The sequence below is a fragment of the Diabrotica virgifera genome, chromosome 8 (genome assembly GCF_917563875.1).
Source record: "Diabrotica virgifera virgifera chromosome 8, PGI_DIABVI_V3a".
In the NCBI taxonomy this organism is placed as follows: Eukaryota; Metazoa; Arthropoda; class Insecta; order Coleoptera; family Chrysomelidae; genus Diabrotica; species Diabrotica virgifera.
In genome coordinates this window covers 124836385-124853994 of record NC_065450.1, presented here as the reverse complement: position 1 = coordinate 124853994, position 17610 = coordinate 124836385, and the positions used below count along the sequence as shown (strand labels likewise).

Below are 17610 nucleotides of genomic sequence, written 5' to 3'. Positions count from 1 at the left end.
ATAATTGGCCAATATAATTAAAAGTGCGAATAAAAGTACAGAGCGTAGAAATAGAGGTCGCTTTGCCGAACTTGCACGGTCCCAATAGTTTTTCCATATTACTTATCACGCACAAAATCCGCTCCCAGCTCTTAGACTAATACTTTTTTTTTGTAGATCTGTGGATCGTTGTACTGGTTAGGTAATGGATTAGTTAATAAAACACCATTTAACTGCCTATTTGTGTATAAGTAAATATCTAAGAATAAATTTAGCATACATAGATTTTAAATTTGACATTACAAAGCGGCTACATTTGCAATAAAATAATAAGTAATTTGCTACCAACTAAATTTGTACCAACAAATATGTTACAATGCTAAGGTAACATGTATCACTACATAACTCACAGTATAAAAAATAAAAGTATCACAATTACAAGAATTACAACCAATATTATTATAACGGTCCATTGCCTTCCATCTATAAAAGAAAAAGAAAAGATTAGATTTCATAAATAAATTAAATAAAACTATGAAATAAAGAAACCGCTACAATGAATATCGAAGGATCCGATAGAATTCTTGAATATAGGATATAGGAGATCGCTTCCATGATGCAATCATTACCCATGTTAAAGATACTTTATTATCTTTTATCAGCTTGTTAAAGGAGGTCACCATCCTTGATTTCATCAATGCAGGCCACCAAAGCAAAAACTTCAGCCTGGAACACAGTTTTATATTGACCTAGGCTGAGGACTGGGAGTTTTAAGGTTCTGTCTACCATCCTTTGTTCTTCTTGTTAGGCAATGGCTTCTAAGATGTCCAAATAACTTCTCTTTACAAGCGTTATTCTTCGGTTTACCTCTTCCGATATTACGTTCCTGGTGTTTACGATGCCAGTTAACAGAACTGTTGGTAGACCAAAATTTTAATTAACAATAACTTGTCTTGTCCCATGTTTTTCATTCTATAGTCTGTCCCTGATGCCATCAGCTTTGTTTTACTTTCATTTATCATTATATCCATATCATCTGCTGCATTTGATAATCCAGAGAATATCTCGCTTTAAGATGAGTCATGAGTGCGACAAGGTCCAAGCCATCTGCATAGGCAAATATCTGGGTATATTTATTCAATATTGTACTCGGGATTGTTTAGTTCTGCATCTCATAACTGTCTTTAGCGCAATATTTAAAAAGAAGGCACGCTAGCCATTCCCCTCTCTCAGTCCTCTGTTGGGTTTAAAATCTTCAGAATTTTGGATTTTTACTTAACATACGAATTTTGACATTATCTTTGCCAACCTTCAATATAACAGAAATTTTCAAGTATTGCATTGCTTCATACAACCTTGTTTCGTACTAGTAGTCTAAGCAGGCGCGGATTTAGAAATTCATAATAGGGGGTCAGACGTACCGCAAATTGGCGCAAATATTTCATTGTCCAGATTTAGCCATACGACTCACACTTACTCTAAGGATAAAATTCGGTCATCTCAGATACCTACGGTATCAAAAGAAATGAGCTCTGATTGACAGATAAAAATAATAAATAATAAAAAAATACTGATAGACTAAATACAATAGGGGGGTCCATGGACACGTTGACCCCCCTCTGTATTCGCGCCTGAGTCTAAGAGCTAGTGAACCCTCCGACTAACGGTCGTCCTGTAAGGCTAGAAATTTGTCTAGTGATAATTCATAGCACACCAAGGCTAAAAACTATGACCTGACAGGCATCAGCCGTGCACGTGTATCTACCAGGTGAATCGAAAAGTGCATAGTTTAGGGGAAAAATAAACTTTCTCCTGTAAGGTTTAAATTTAAGTATGTGTTTGAGTCATTTTAAAGTCATTTAGAAGAAATGTGTGCAATGACAGGCGATTCTGAAGAGCATAAGACCTTGCCAGGCGAGGGGAAAGATTAGGGTTTTTCCTGAAATTATTTTTTTTGCATCGAACAATTTTTTTTTAGGTTTTTTGAATCATTCCAAACAGAAAAGGTCTTTGATGATTTTTCTCTTAAGTTAATAGTTTTTGTTATATAAGCGATTGAAAATTTTGAAAATTGCGAAATCGGCTATTTTTAACCCTAAATCGGACATTTATCTAAAAATTTCAAAGTTGCCAAGGTAGGTAGATATTCTTTAAACATTGATTGATGAAATCCCAAAGAGTTTTTTGCAATAAAATATCGGAAATCCCTTTGTTTTTTAATTGCTGATCAAGCGGGCGCGACACTGTAGTATAAGTGAGGACGTTTGAGTTGGCATAAATTCATTATCTCGAGAATGGGCAAATTTCAAGAGAAATCATCAGACAGGTCGATTTTTATTTTTGAATTAGGACTTTTTGGCATCTATATAATACTAATGACGTCATCCATCTGGGCGTGATGACGTAATCGATGATTTTTTTAAATAAGAGTAGGGGTTGTGTGATAGCTCATTTGAAAGGTTATTTAATTCTCTATTCAGTAATATAAACAATAACATAATTATTTATACAGGGTGGGTGGAAAAAAATTTTTTTCTTCTATTTGTCAAATTTAATCAAAGTTAATTTAATAAAAAAAGTTTTTTGTACACCCTGTATAAATAATTGTTAATGTTTATATTAGTGAATAGAGAATTAAATAACCTTTCAAATGAGCTATCACGCAACCACTACTCTCATTTAAAAAAATCATCGATTATGTCATCACGCTCAGATGGATGACGTCACTAGTATTATATATATGCCAAAAAGTCCTAATTTAAAAATAAAAATCGACCTGCCTGAAATTTGCCCATTCTCGAGATAATGAATTTATGCCAACTCAAACGTCCTCACTTATACTACAGTGTCGCGCCCGCTTGATTAGAAATTAAAAAACAAAGGGGTTTCCGATATTTTATTGCAAAAAACTCTTTGAGATTTCATCAATCAATGTTTAAAGAATATCTACCTACCTTGGCAACTTTAAAATTTTTAGATAAATGTGCAATTTAGGGTTAAAAATAGCCGATTTCGCAATTTTCAAAATTTTCAATCGCTTATATAACAAAAACTATTAACTTAAGAGAAAAATCACTAAAGACCTTTTCTGTTTGGAATGATTCAAAAAACCTAAAAAAAAATTGTTCGATGCAAAAAAATAATTTTAGGAAAAACCCCTAATCTTTCCCCTCGCCTGGCAAGGTCTTATGCTCTTCAGAATCGCCTGTCATTGTACATATTTCTTCTAAATGACTTACTCAAACACATACTTAAATTTAAACCTTACAGGAAGGTCTTATGCTCTTCAGAATCGCCTGTCATTGTACATATTTCTTCTAAATGACTTACTCAAACACATACTTAAATTTAAACCTTACAGGAGAAAGTTTATTTTACTCCTAAACTATGCACTTTTCGATTCACCTGGTAGATACACGTGCACGGCTGATGCCTGCCAGGTCATGGTTTTTAGTTTTGGTGTGCTATGAATTATCACTAGACAAATTTCTAGCCTTACAGGACGACCGTTAGTGGGAGGGTTCACTAGCTCTTAGACTATAGGCTATCATACACTGTTTTGAAATCTACGATCAGATGGGAGGTGTCCACATCAAATTCCCTGGTTTTTTCAAGCATCGACCGACAAGGTCTAAATTAACTTTGATATTAACTCAGAATTTCTTCAGATTATGGGCTAAGACGTGTGCAAATTATTTTAGAGAGTATTTTATATGTTGTACTTAAGATGGTCAACCCTCTTAAGAAAACTTACAGAAGCTATAGATATAGTCAGCGGAATAAGGCACGGGTACTCATTGAGCCCCATTCTCTTAAATTTAATCATGGATGGAATCATCAAAAGCGTCAACAAAGGAAGAGGATACGGAATGGGAAATGGAGTAAAAATACTCTGTTACGCAGACGATGAAATATTGATAGTACAAAATGAAGATAGTCTGCAAAGACTAGTCCACAAATTTAACATAAGAGCAAATGAATTTAATAAGATAATCTCATTTCAGAAAACTAAAACAATAGTAAACGGCAAAGAACTAATCAGTTGTAAAATAGAAATTGATGGCATCAGTATTTAACTAGTAATGGAAATAAAATACCTTGGAATTACACTGTCCCGCTACGGAGACCTGAACAAAGAAGTGAGAAATCAAGTAGACTGGCACGCAAGCCAAGTAGACAAAAAGCAAATAGACTGGCAGGATGCCTTATTGGGATATATTGAGATGTAGTCAAGAATTTATAAAGCCAGTGTAAGACCAATAATAGCATATGAATCAGAAACAAGACCCTACAAAAGGTGGTTTAAAATAGAAAGAGGTAAATCACCAAAGGTAGAGGTGTCGGCCGACCGCGCAAAAGATGCTGAACAAGCAGAATTGCTTATAAAGAGGAAGAAGGATCGTCTGTATTGTAACATTCAAGTTTATCGCTATTTTTTGTGTAATGGACACAGTTAACCGATATTCCATTTATCAGACAATTTCTCTTCTTCCCATAATCTTGGCATAATTTTGTGTACTTTGTTAAGTGTCCTCCATATTTCTAGAGTTGTGCGGGGATTTCATCATTTTCTAGTATTTTGTTGTTCGTTACTTTCTGGATTGGGCCGTTACCTTCCGGAAGGTCGGGGTGGATCGACTTCATTCTCATTTATGTCAAGGTTTAATTGCATATCTATAGCATTACCTATGGGGTCAGGCCATGGAATTTGGGTGTCTACATTGTAAAAATGGCGTGCACCCATCCTCCATGCTATGGCATGCTGGACGAGCCATACAGTCTGTAGTCAACACCCCGATGTATGAGCGGGACCACAAAGTGTATCAATACTCATACCCTTATGGAACGCACCTGGCGGATCATAAGGGCCTTCACATTTTACTCTTCTTCAACTTGTCTTGAGTGAAATGTCTTTAATCTTTCCTATCAGCCTCTCTTGGCTAACTCTTTTCCGATCCCGAATGGCTATTAGGTTTCCGAGGGCAGAAGGGTCACTATACTTCTTTCTACCATAGTCTTATTCACCGAGTGATTGCCGGTATAAGCAGTCCCCCACTTGCTGACCAACGGCTTCGGGCGGATGAGTCAGTAAGTGGTAGGGCACTCTTTTGTCCTGGGGTTGGGAAACTGGCCCTAAAGGCGGATGAACCGAAATTAATAGGTCAACGGCGTAAGGATGCAGAAGGCAACGGGGAACCACTGCATTACAGACTCGTAGAGTACCCCTAATAAAGTCATGAATGGCAAATGACAAAAACAGTAAACAGACTTACTGATTATCGACCACGGAATTCAAGATCCGGCAGGGGAGGAATAGCTGTAGACCACAGGGCCTCCCAGGTCGTCAACCAGAGAAATCCCTGTGCATTTAAAACATTAAAAGTAGCAACCTGGAATGTCAGAAGTCTATATGCAAGTGGTAAATTAGCGAACGTACTCCTTGAAATGGAAAACCTCCAAATTGATGTTCTAGGTATAAGTGACGTACAGTGGCCAGGTTCAGGCAAACAAACGACAAATAATGGAACCATGTATTATTCAGGTAACAACGAGACTAATCATCGCTATGGTGTTGCTATCTTAGTTGCAAAAAAGGTCAACTACTCTGTAGTAAGTTTTACTCCTTATTCTGATAGAATCGTATCATTACAACTTCAGTCTAAGAAAGGTATAGTGAATTTTATTCAAGTTTATGCTCCGACGGCAGATAAAGAGGAAGACGAAATTGAACTATTTTACCATGATTTGGAACAAGTCTTAAAGTCAATGAAGAGACATCACACTACAATAGTAATGGACGACTTCAATGCCAAAGTTGGCCAGGGAAGAGTGGATGGATATGTGGGTGAATATGGTCTAGGAAATAGAAATGAACGTGGTGACCGTTTAATACAATTCTGTCAGATGGAAGAATTTGTAATAGCTAACACACTCTATTACAAAGGAAAGGAGGACGAAACATATGGAGGAATAGGATTTCTGATCAAAGAGAAAATTAAACAAAACGTAATCGAGTATAAGAGCATATCAGATAGAGTAGGATATATCATACTAGAAATTAACAGGAAGACAAGAATGAAACTAATACAAGTATATGCTCCAACAACAACACATGATGAGGAAGAAATTGATAACTTTTATGATGACATCACCACAGCAATGGAAAACAAAAATATAAAAACAACAATCGTTATGGGAGATTTTAACGCAAAATCGGAAAGAAAATGGAAGACTCAGAAAACAAAATAGGAAACTACGGACTTGGATCAAGGAATATTAGGGGCTAAAGACTACTAGAATATTTGGAACAACAAAACCTTCATGCAATAAATACATACTTTAATAAGAAGCCAAACCGAAAATGGACATGGGTCTCCCCAAATGGGGTGACAAAAAATGAAATAGACTACTTCCTCTGCCAAAATAAACAAATCTTCGAAGACGTAACTGCACTTAATAAATTCTCAACTGGCAGCGACCACCGCATACTACGAGCCAAAATAGAAATAAGCAAACTAGCGACGCAGAAATCTAGAAGAAAACCAACGGCTATTGACCATAGCAGAATAAGACAAAACGCAGAAGAATATAGACAGAAGGGAAAACTATAATCAACAAGTAGCAAAGGAAGAGTCAGAAATTAATAAGATCAATGAAAAAATGAAAGAAAAACTCTTGGAAGCGGGAATGAAAACTGCCAAAAAACTAACAACAAAAGAAAATAGATTAAGTAGCGGGACAGTTAAATTAATGGAAAGTAGACGAAAACTAATAAGCGAAAACAAAAGAAACACAGTAGAATACGTAGAACTAAACAAACTTATTAGAAGAAAAACCAGAGAGGATCTAAGAAAACACACTGAAAATGAAATCGAGAAAGTAATTGAGAGAAATAAGGGCCTAAAATGCTTACGACCAAATTTAGGGAAACCACTACTCATTTCAATAAAGGATGAAACAGGACGGGAAGAGAGGAGAAAAGATAAGATATCAGAAGAAGTAGAAAGGTTTTATAAAGAACTATACACCTCAAAGAAAGACGCAAACTTCAACACTCAGGAATATATCAAGAAAACAATCACGAATGTAAACTCAGAAACACTACCAAAAATAGAAAATTATGAAATAGAAGCAGCACTATCACAATTAAAGAACAACAAAGCACCAGGACCAGATGGAATCCTTGCTGAAATGTTGAAAGAAGGGAAAGAAGAAATCTTACAAACATTAAGAAATCTGTTTAATCAGTGTCTACATAAAGGAGAAATACCCGACGAATGGAACGAAAGTCTTACAATCCTGCTATTTAAGAAAGGCGACAGAAAGGACATAAAAAATTACAGACCCATCTCACTGCTGTCGCAAACGTATAAACTATTCATGAGGATTATCAACAACAGACTAACACACAAATTGGACTCGTATCAACCCGTAGAGCAGGCAGGATTCCGAAAGGGATATAGCACCACTGACCATCTTCTAACAATTAGGACACTAATAGAAAAAGCTAACGAATACCATATAGATCTGCACTTAGCGTTCGTTGACTACGAAAAAGCATTTGACAGCGTCGAAATGTGGGCAATAGAAAAAGCTATAATTAACTGTCGAATAGATTCCAGATACAGAATGCTAATACATAATATATATAAGAAAGCAACAATGACAGTACAATTGGAAGAAACCACAAAACCCATACCAATTAACAGAGGAGTGCGACAGGGAGATGTTATTTCTCCTAAACTATTTACATTAGCACTGGAAGATGTTTTCAAAACAATGGAATGGACAAACATGGGAATAAACATAAATGGAAAGAAACTAAACCACCTAAGATATGCAGACGATGTAGTAGTCATAGCATCAAGTTTTGAAGAACTACAAACCATGCTAACCGAATTAGCAAATGAATCCGAACAAATAGGTCTAAAAATGAATTTTGCCAAAACAAAAACAATGACAAACACACAAGACAATAGAAACGTAATACTAAACGACACCACAATACAAGCGGTTAATGATTATATATATTTGGGACAGATTATAAAAATAAATAAGGAAAACCAAACAGCGGAGGTAAAAAGAAGGGTCAGATTAGCCTGGGCAGGATTTGGAAAATTAAAATGGGTCCTAAAGAATAAAAAAATACAACAATACTTAAAAACAAGAGTGTTTGACCAGTGCATACTCCCAATTCTCACATACGCATGCCAAACATGGACCTTGACCAAGGCAAACATGGATAAAATAATAAAGACACAAAGAGCCATGGAGAGAGCAATGTTAGGAGTAAAATTGACAGACAAAAAGCAAAACAACTGGGTCAGAAATAGAACAAAAGTCAAAGACGCAGGTCAACATATAACCAGGCTAAAATGGAGCTTCGCAGGTCATAACGCTAGACAAACGGACAATAGGTGGAATAGCACGATACAACAATGGAGACCATGGACAGGAAAGACAGCAAGAGGACGACCCCAGATAAGATGGGGAGACGACATTAAAAAGATAGGAGGAACGCACTGGAAACAGAAAGCACTAAACAGAAGCGAATGGAGGAAACTGGGGGAAGCCTATGTTCAGAATTGGACGAATTAAAGGGCAAAAGAAGAAGAAGAACACACTCTTTAAGCTACCAAAAAGAAGATTGTATACATGGAAATCTCCCGGAGACACAACCAATAGAACAATCCGAAATCAAATTGACTTTGTCCTCATTAAAATAAGATTTCGTAATTCTATACTTTCTGCCAAAACTTACCCTGGAGCAGATATCGGTTCAGACCATAACCCCATAGTAGTCACATTACGAATCAAATTAAAGCTAATTAAAAAACCCACGCAAAGTAGAATTGATGTTAAGAGGTTAAGAGAACCACAAACAAAGGAACAAACTGTAAAAACTCTTACTAAAAATTTACATATTGCCCAAGAACTGAATAAAAGTAGCTATGACATTGATCAGAAATGGGAAAATATAAAACAAGCAGTAATTAAAACAGCCAGTGAAAACTTAAAACCAAAGAAAAGAAAACATAAAGAATGGATGACTCAAGAGATAATATTATTAATGAATGAAAGAAAATCATTCAAAACAAAAAATCCAATTAAATATAACGTAACCGATAGATTAATTAAAAAGAAAATAAAAGAAGCTAAAGAGAGAATGTTACATGAGCAGTGCCAAGAACTGGAAGAATTTGAGAAAAAATATGACTTTTTTAACATGCATAAAAGAATTAGAGAACTAACAGGAATGAAAAAAACACTTCAAACTAGGCAACTAAGAGATGAAAGTGGTGCACTTATTACAGATATAAACCAGAAAATGCAGAGATGGACACAATATATAGGACAGCTTTTTGAAGACAAAGAGAGATCTGAAGCACCAAAAGAATTTAAAGATGATACTGGACCTGACATTATACGAGAAGAAGTCGAATATGCAATGAAACAAGCTAAAAGTGGTAAATCTCCCGGGCCTGCTGAAGTTCCTATCGAATTACTCAAAATTGTGGATACTGAATCTATTGACCTTCTTTTGGATTTATTTAACACCATATATATAACAGGTATAATACCTAAAGAATGGCTCCAATCGACGTTTATACTGTTACCCAAAAAAGCCAATGCAAAGGAGTGCAATGAACATCGCACCATAGCCTTAATGAGTCATGTCTTGAAATTGTTTTTAAAAGCGATTCACAATAGAATACATAAGAAATTAGACGAAGGCATAAGTGATACACAAATGGGATTTAGGAAAGGGCTGGGAACACGGGATGCACTGTTTGCAGTAAGTGTTCTTTCGCAGAGATGCCTAGATATGAATCAGGAAGTATATGCCTGTTTCATTGATTTTGAGAAGGCATTTGACAAAGTGCAGCATAATCGTCTCAAAGAAATTTTGTTAAATAAAAACATTGACAGTAGAGACATTAGAATTATATGTAACCTCTATTGGAATCAGACAGCAAAAGTGAAAGTTGAAAATGAACTGACCGAGGATATCCAGATTCGTCGTGGGGTGCGCCAAGGGTGTATTTTATCACCATTGTTATTTAATTTATATAGTGAAGCCATCTCAGAATTAGCGTTGGCCGAAGTCAATGAGGGCCTAATAATAAACGGCGAGCCACTTAATAATATAAGATATGCTGACGATACCGTACTTTTAGCGGGAACACTGGAAGAATTGCAACACCTTGCTCAACAACTAAATATACATTGCAACGATTATGGACTAAAAATAAATTTGAAGAAAACCAAGTTCATGGTATTTACAAAAGCACAAAACATCAGAGTTAGACTAGTACTGGATAATATAGAAATTGAGCAAATATCTTCGTACAAATACCTTGGAGCATGGATCACAGAAGATACTGATCAGACAAAAGAAATAAGATGCCGCATTGAAATTGCACGATCCATTTTTAACAGAATGAGGAAACTTTTCTGTAATCGCAATATCAATATAACGCTCCGGATAAGAATGCTTCGTTGTTATATTTTCTCCACCCTTTTGTATAGGGTTGAGGCATGGACACTAAAACAATCCAACATTAAAAACATGGAAGTATTCGAAATGTGGTGTTATAGACGTATTCTGAAAATATCATGGACAGATCGTAAAACAAACGCACAAGTGCTCGAACAACTAGGAAAACAATGCGAAGTTTTAAATTCCATAAAAATCAGGAAGTTAGAATACATGAGAGGTGAAAAATACGAACTATTAAGGAATATAATGCAGGGCAAAATCAAAGGCAGAAGAAGCGTAGGAAGACGTAAAATCTCGTGGTTACGCAATCTCCGTGAATGGTTTGGATGCAGCTCAATTGAACTATTCCGGCGCGTAACCAACAAAATTATAATTGCCAGAATGATTTCCAATCTCCGATAGGAGCGGAACTTTAAGAAGAAGAAGCATTACCATCGTCAGTATATATCATCAGTATGCATAGCATTATCTTCATCATTATCATCATAAATGTTCCATCCATCTCTTAAGGATTTTTCCTTATTAGCTATTATACACTTGAGTCCACGAGTCTTTACCAGTGCGTCATTAATACCTGGCGAGATAAAACACATACTTTTTATCTAGCATCATTCTCTTCAACGCATGAAACTAATGACAAACCAGTTACCGCCTGTTATTAAGTAAAAACACATGTTATTTTTATGAACGATCTAGACTCAGTACAGCGAAAAGAGATTGAAAAGAGGTAAAAAAAAAACGATTGGGGAGGTTGTCACATATTTTAAGTACAAGTTTTGGTTTGTTTACTTTTGTTTTGTGGCTGTCAGTTTGTTGAATTTTTTGCTGTTATTTTGTCGAATTTTACAGTTCAGTCAAACCCGCTTATTAGAGTACCGCTTATAGGAATATCCCGGTTTATGGAATAAAAACTCGAGGTCCCGAAACGTTTCCATTCACTCCTTAATAAATTTATCCGTTTATTGGAATATGATTTAGTAAGATAGTACCGCTTTATAGAATATTCTTCATGTCAACGAATAAATTTTTACCTACAATTTCCTAAAAATTTAAATTAAATCTGGTATTATGGATTGTCGACAAAGGCCTCGAAGGCCTATATATATTTTTAGGGTTTGTCAAATAATACACTTTATTACTTTGTTATGAGTACGAATTCAATCGTTCGCCGACACAGGTCATAAAATAATTCCATTTGTCTGCAACTTTCTTTACATATTGCCACCCATTTGCCTGTTATAAAAAAATTTTTAGAAACAGCTAATCGGCTATTCTAACCGCTCGTAGGTAAGAAGCTTTCTGGAGGGTCAATCCAATAGAAATTTTTCTAATGTTTATAATTTAGAGCAAGAACTGATTAGTAGTTTATGTAACAAAAAAAAAACACGTACAATTACGTCTTATTTTTCAAGACAAAATAAGTAACTCTTTTAGACGAGGCAACGAGGCCTTAAACCTAGGAATTTTGTGCAGTAAGTTGAATCGTCATGTAACTTTTTGCAGAGTGAGAGAGTGAGAGAGTCAGGCAAAATTTTGTGAACTAAATTGATCTCCGGCAAAAAATTTTGTGCATGAAAAAAATCATCTTTAAAGTGCATCTCGAAGAGATGGAAAATAAAAAATTTAGGACTCAGGGAATATTGAAGGAAATGAGTTCAATTTTTATACTTGGGTATTTAGGAGGTCACTGAACACGAATTTCATGACGGCGATGGTTTCCGAGGTATCTGCTGCCCAGGGTGGAACTCGTCTCCTGGGACGACCGAATAATTCGCGATACGATCGAATAATTCGCGAAATGAAGATTGGATCGAAAAATTTAAAAATATGTGTTCAATATTTTTCAAAAATCTATCGAATGACACTAAACACGACCACCCCACTCCACCCCCTGGAGGTGGGGTGGGGATAACTTTAAAATCTTAAATAGAAACCCCATTTGTTATTGCAGATTTGGATTGCTTACGTAAAAGTAAGCAACTCTTATTCGAGACATTTTTTAGAATTGTGGAAAGATCACTATAATCGGAAAAAACGATTTTTTCGTGATGTCATACGTAAATTATAGAAACGGTCTAATATCTCGAGAAATACACTTCCAAATAAAAAACCAAAAAATACATCTTTTATATTTTTTAAGAACCTATCGAATAACATAAAACACGACCCTCTACTGCACCCCCTGGAGGTGGGGTGGGGTGTAACTTAAATCTTAAATAGGAGTCCCCATTTTTTTATTGCAGATTTGGATTCCTTACCTAAAAATAAGTAACTTTTATTCGAGACATTTTTTCGAATTATGCTATCTATTTGCGCCATCTATTAACAATTCTAAACATGTTTCGAATAAATATTACTTTTTTTTCATGAGGAATCCAAATCTGCAATAAAACATGGGGATTCCCATTTAAGATTTTAAAGTTAACCCCCACCCCACCTCCAGGGGGTGGAGTGGAGAGTCGTGTTTGATGTTATTCGATAGGTTCTTGAAAAATATTAAATACGTATTTTTTTTCTTTTATTTGGAAGTGTAATTCTCGAGATATTAGACCGTTTCTATAATTTACCTATGGTATCACGATAAATCTTTTTTCCGATTATAGCGCCATCTATCCACAATTCGAAACATTTTCTCGAATAAAAGTTTTTACGTAAGCAATCCAAATCTGTAATAACAAATGGGTGTTTCCGTTTAAGATTTTAAAGTTACCCCCACCCCACCTCAAGGGGATGGAGTGGAAGGTCGTATTTAGTGTCATTCGATAGATTTTTGAAAAATATTAAACGCGTATTTTCAGTTTTTCGATCCAATCTGCGAATTATTCGATCGTCCCGCGAATTATTCGATCGTCTCAGGCGACGAGCTGCACCCTGGGCACCAGGTACCTCAGAGACCAACGCCGTCATGAAATTTGTGTTCACTGACCTCCAAAACCCCCAAATATAAAAATTGAACTCATTTCCGTCAATATTTCCTGAGTTCTAAACTTTTCATTTTCTATCTGTTCGAGATGCACTTTGTAAATGCATTTTCTCATGCACAAGTTTTTGCCGGAGATCAATTTAGTTCACAAAATTGCCTGACACTCTCTCGAATTGAATGCAAAAAGTTGCATGACGATTCATTTTACTGCACAAAATTCCTAGGTTTTGGGCTTTTTCGTGCTTCGTCTATATATGTATTTTAATAAGAAAATATTTACACATCTGTATATTGTACACATTTCATGGCTCCAGTACACGTTGGGCCAACTAGTTGGCCAATGAGTTGGGCCAAGTAAGAACAGTGAATACATGGTGATTACACGTTGGTGGAGTTATCAGTCTGCATTAACCTTTCTTAGTGGATAAACAAAAAACAAACTCTGATTATGATGGATATATGGATGTGGAGACTGTAGCAGCCGCCGCAATTAATTTGTACAACGTGTTCAATGCTTATAGAAAAGTGTACCAAACAAGAGTGATTAAAAAACAATGGCGCAAACGACGGTGCTTTTACACCGAAAAAAGTATTAATATTAAAACAAAACCTTAAAATTAATACTAATAAACAGTGTCAGTATTGTGAGAAGAGAAAACAAATATTTTAAACTCAACGACAACAACGTGTTCATAACCAAACAGCTGTTTAGCAGATCGCGCAAGTCCCAAAAATCCTTTGATTTGTGCACCAAATACCGACAAAATTCGGTTTGTAGACCAACGCTGACCGCCAATCGCAAACTCATGTCAAGTGGTCCTGTACACGTTGGCCCAACTCCTTGGCCCAACGTGTACTAGCCCCATCATATTAATTCCTGTATGCATCCACATTATATAATGCAATTTGGTTTTTAATAAATAAGTACCTAATAGTTACACTACTGTATTACTGACATAAAAAGATCTGAAACCATATACATACACATGATAACATAGCATGTACTATCATTACGTATATTCGGTACATTTATTTCGGCTAGCCACCAACGATCGGTTATTAGAATATCCCGGTTATAAGAATATTTTTGCTTGGCACGAAGGCTATTCCAATAAGCGGGTTCGACTGTGTACAAACAGTTGTTTTCACAACTAATTTTATATTGGAGTTTGAAATTTCATGGTAAGTTTATGTTATTTTACGATTAGTTTTGACAACGTACAAAACTAACCTCATTGACACAGTTAAGGAATGCTTGTGTTTAATGTTCCGTCAAAGTGAACCAATGGTAATAAAAGAATTTATTAAGCTACTTCAAATGTAGCTGTAATTATGCACCCACATTTTAAAGCAAAACTTAAATTTGACATTCTATTTATATGATAACGTCAAATTTTATACTCGTGATCGGAGTCTTGCTGTTGCGTTTAGTAAATTTCCGACTTATTTCGTATGCTTTAAATGATGACGCACGGGTAAAGACTCGTGGACTCAACTGTATTTCCTTCCTTGTTCCTACACAGATTTAATCTCGGTTTAAATTCTCTTGCACTATTGATCTGCCTATAAAAGTTTCTTGTCTAGTTACAATTTCTTAGGATTCCCAGTTCTTTAAGCATATTAGTCTCAAATTTCCTATTATTACGCTTGTAAGACAAGACGATGCGAAGTTACATAATAGGGGAACAATCTTTAATAAGTCAACGTAGATTTTGGCCTACGCTGATGGATTTGATCGCACGCACCACACGAGTAAAGAGATGGTTTCCACCTTCTTAACGGTCTCACAAAATATGGACCTTAAAAAACCTAATGGTTTTAAAGAAACGCCAAATAATACTTCAGCATAAACCACTATAATTTTGAGGTCTTAAATAAGTTTACATATCTAGTAATAAATAATCATTTCGTTGTGAACCGAAACAAGGGCCGTCTTATTTTTGTTAGTTCAGAGAGCGCCAAAAGCACTCTAACTAGTTTCAACCCTTGTTATGGTTTCTTCAGAGAGCGCATGTTTGATTCTCTCTGAACCACTAAAATTCGGGCCGCCGGCCTCGGTCCACATACGAAAGATCATGATGACATGGATGCCGTGGCGGCATCTGCTAAAGACGAACGAAAGTTCTACTTTTAATATTAACAATATTAAAAATAAAACTTTATTAGAACTAATCTTCTGGTTACACCATTCGTGGCTTCTAATATTTGCAAGCCAACGAATTTCCGCAGCTAAGGAGGCCGAGGGAGATCTATCAGGTAGCATCTCACTACCCGCCTGTCCAGCACGGTAAAATTCCAACAAAGATTAGTTCCCAATACTCAGAATAGGAGTAGAACTAATAAAAATAATAAATAATCATTTCGTTGTGAGCCGAAACAAGAGCTGTCTTATTTTAGTAAGTTCAGAGAGCGCCAAAAGCACTTTCTTCAGAGAGCGCATATTTGATTCTCTCTGAACCACTAAAATTCGGAGCGGAACCTATCTAGGTTCTCTCATAACAAGTGATAATAACATCTGAAGAAGAAAAACAAAGGACTCTGCTAACGAACAAATGTTATTTTGGACTAAGCAAGCAGAAAAAAACAGAAATTTAAACCCAAAAACCAAACTAGCAATATATAGAACACTCATTTTACCGGTGCTCATATGGGCCAGAAACATGGACCATTTCCAAAACAGACGCAGATCGTCTGCTCGTCTTCGAAGGGGAGATACTAAGAAGAGTAATGGGCACAATCTGTGAGAATGGTATTTGGAGAGGGCGTTTTAACTTCGAATTATACGAGAAGTATAAAGAAATAGTAAATGGTAGAGATGTAATGTCTATAAAATAGGTAGGCTTAGATGGGCTGGACATTTATGTGTCAACAACAAATGAAAGTTATCCACATAACCCTATTAGCGGTACCCGTAGAAAATAGGAATAGACGTAGAACAAGACAGATGAACAGACGGTGTGGACGAGCGCGCGAGGAAGATCGGCGCAGCAAATTGGCAACGGTTGGCGATGGATAGAAACGACGGTAGTTCCACGTTGGTGTCTGTATACTACGGACATTTAGGAGGCTGAAATGTGTTTACTATTAAGAAGATCATTGTTAATTCGGTTTTGTGTGAGTGTTACTTCATCGGGCGATAACCACGTCACCTCGTGTATCTTTCTGTAAGGGAAGTATGTACTACAAACCGCCAACTCTTAAGCCTGCGAAGTTAATTTAAGTGCTCTCTCTTCTTTACACATATTGGTATTCAATTCATCAATAGCAATTTTGATGTCACTTTCAGGGCATGTGTCATAACCAGATTCCGATTCTTCATGGTTCTCATTGGTCTTTTTCTTCTTCCCTTTCTTCGGTAGGTGCATGTGCCTCGATGATACCCAGGTTGAAGAATTTTTCCTTGATTCTTAAAATACTTCTGCGAGTGATCGGTTCGAAGTCAATGTTTAATTGCCATACTCTACCATGAACTATGAAAAGACTTCCGAATTCGTGTGTGGTATTATGCTCACTGTAGAATATATTGTGATATCCTCGAAGTTGTATTCCTTGCCCTATCCAGCGCACTTCTTATTTGGCTGTAATCTGCATTGTATTTGGTGAGCTCTTCACAAACTATCCTTAACTTTTCGATTTGACAGAATCTTCGTACATTCCAGGTGAAGATTTTTAGGTCATTTTCCTTGTTTCGAAGCCTGATTCGTGTAACTAAAGACTTCCTAACAATTTTAGAATGAGATGAGGGTGTTACCCCCGTGCCTAAACCCCAACCTGTAGGTGTAGGGCGAGGAACCGTGTTAGGGTGCCATACTTTAGTTTGTTTTGATTCGCTGGTGGTATTTCATTTCCCGCATACCGCAGGTTCTAGGACGGATTAGTCTGCTATCGACCACTTATGGACGCGTCTGATGGATCCCCCCGGAATTGTAAAAACAAAACCAAACCCCTATTATTTAAGGTTATATGGAATAAAATAATGAACTTATTTATATTATTCTAGTGAATGTTCTTACCATTTGAAAGACGTAGTACTTTGGCAACCTTTTGTATCGTAGAATCTAATTTAGAATCAGTATTTTCTAAGTCCGTTCCTAGCTCGTCCAACATTCTAAAAAATATTTAAAAATAAATCTTGCGATTGGAATAACGTAAGAAAAATTGATTGAACACAAGTCGGATTTTTTGCACAATCTTACTTAAAAATTTT

General features: G+C 36.1%; 1 protein-coding gene across 1 annotated transcript in view; it reads right to left on the bottom strand.

Moving 5' to 3' along the window:
* Positions 1-207: 207 nt before the first annotated feature.
* Positions 208-17610, bottom strand: part of LOC126889838 (syntaxin-6) — a 102403-nt gene continuing 85000 nt past the window's right edge. Inside the window, exons 6-7 of the mRNA XM_050658522.1 lie at positions 17417-17511; positions 208-462 (exon numbers count right to left, since the gene is read on the bottom strand). Coding sequence (XP_050514479.1) covers positions 386-462; positions 17417-17511 — 172 coding nt within the window. The 3' untranslated portion in view covers positions 208-385. The remainder of the gene's footprint in view (positions 463-17416; positions 17512-17610) is intronic.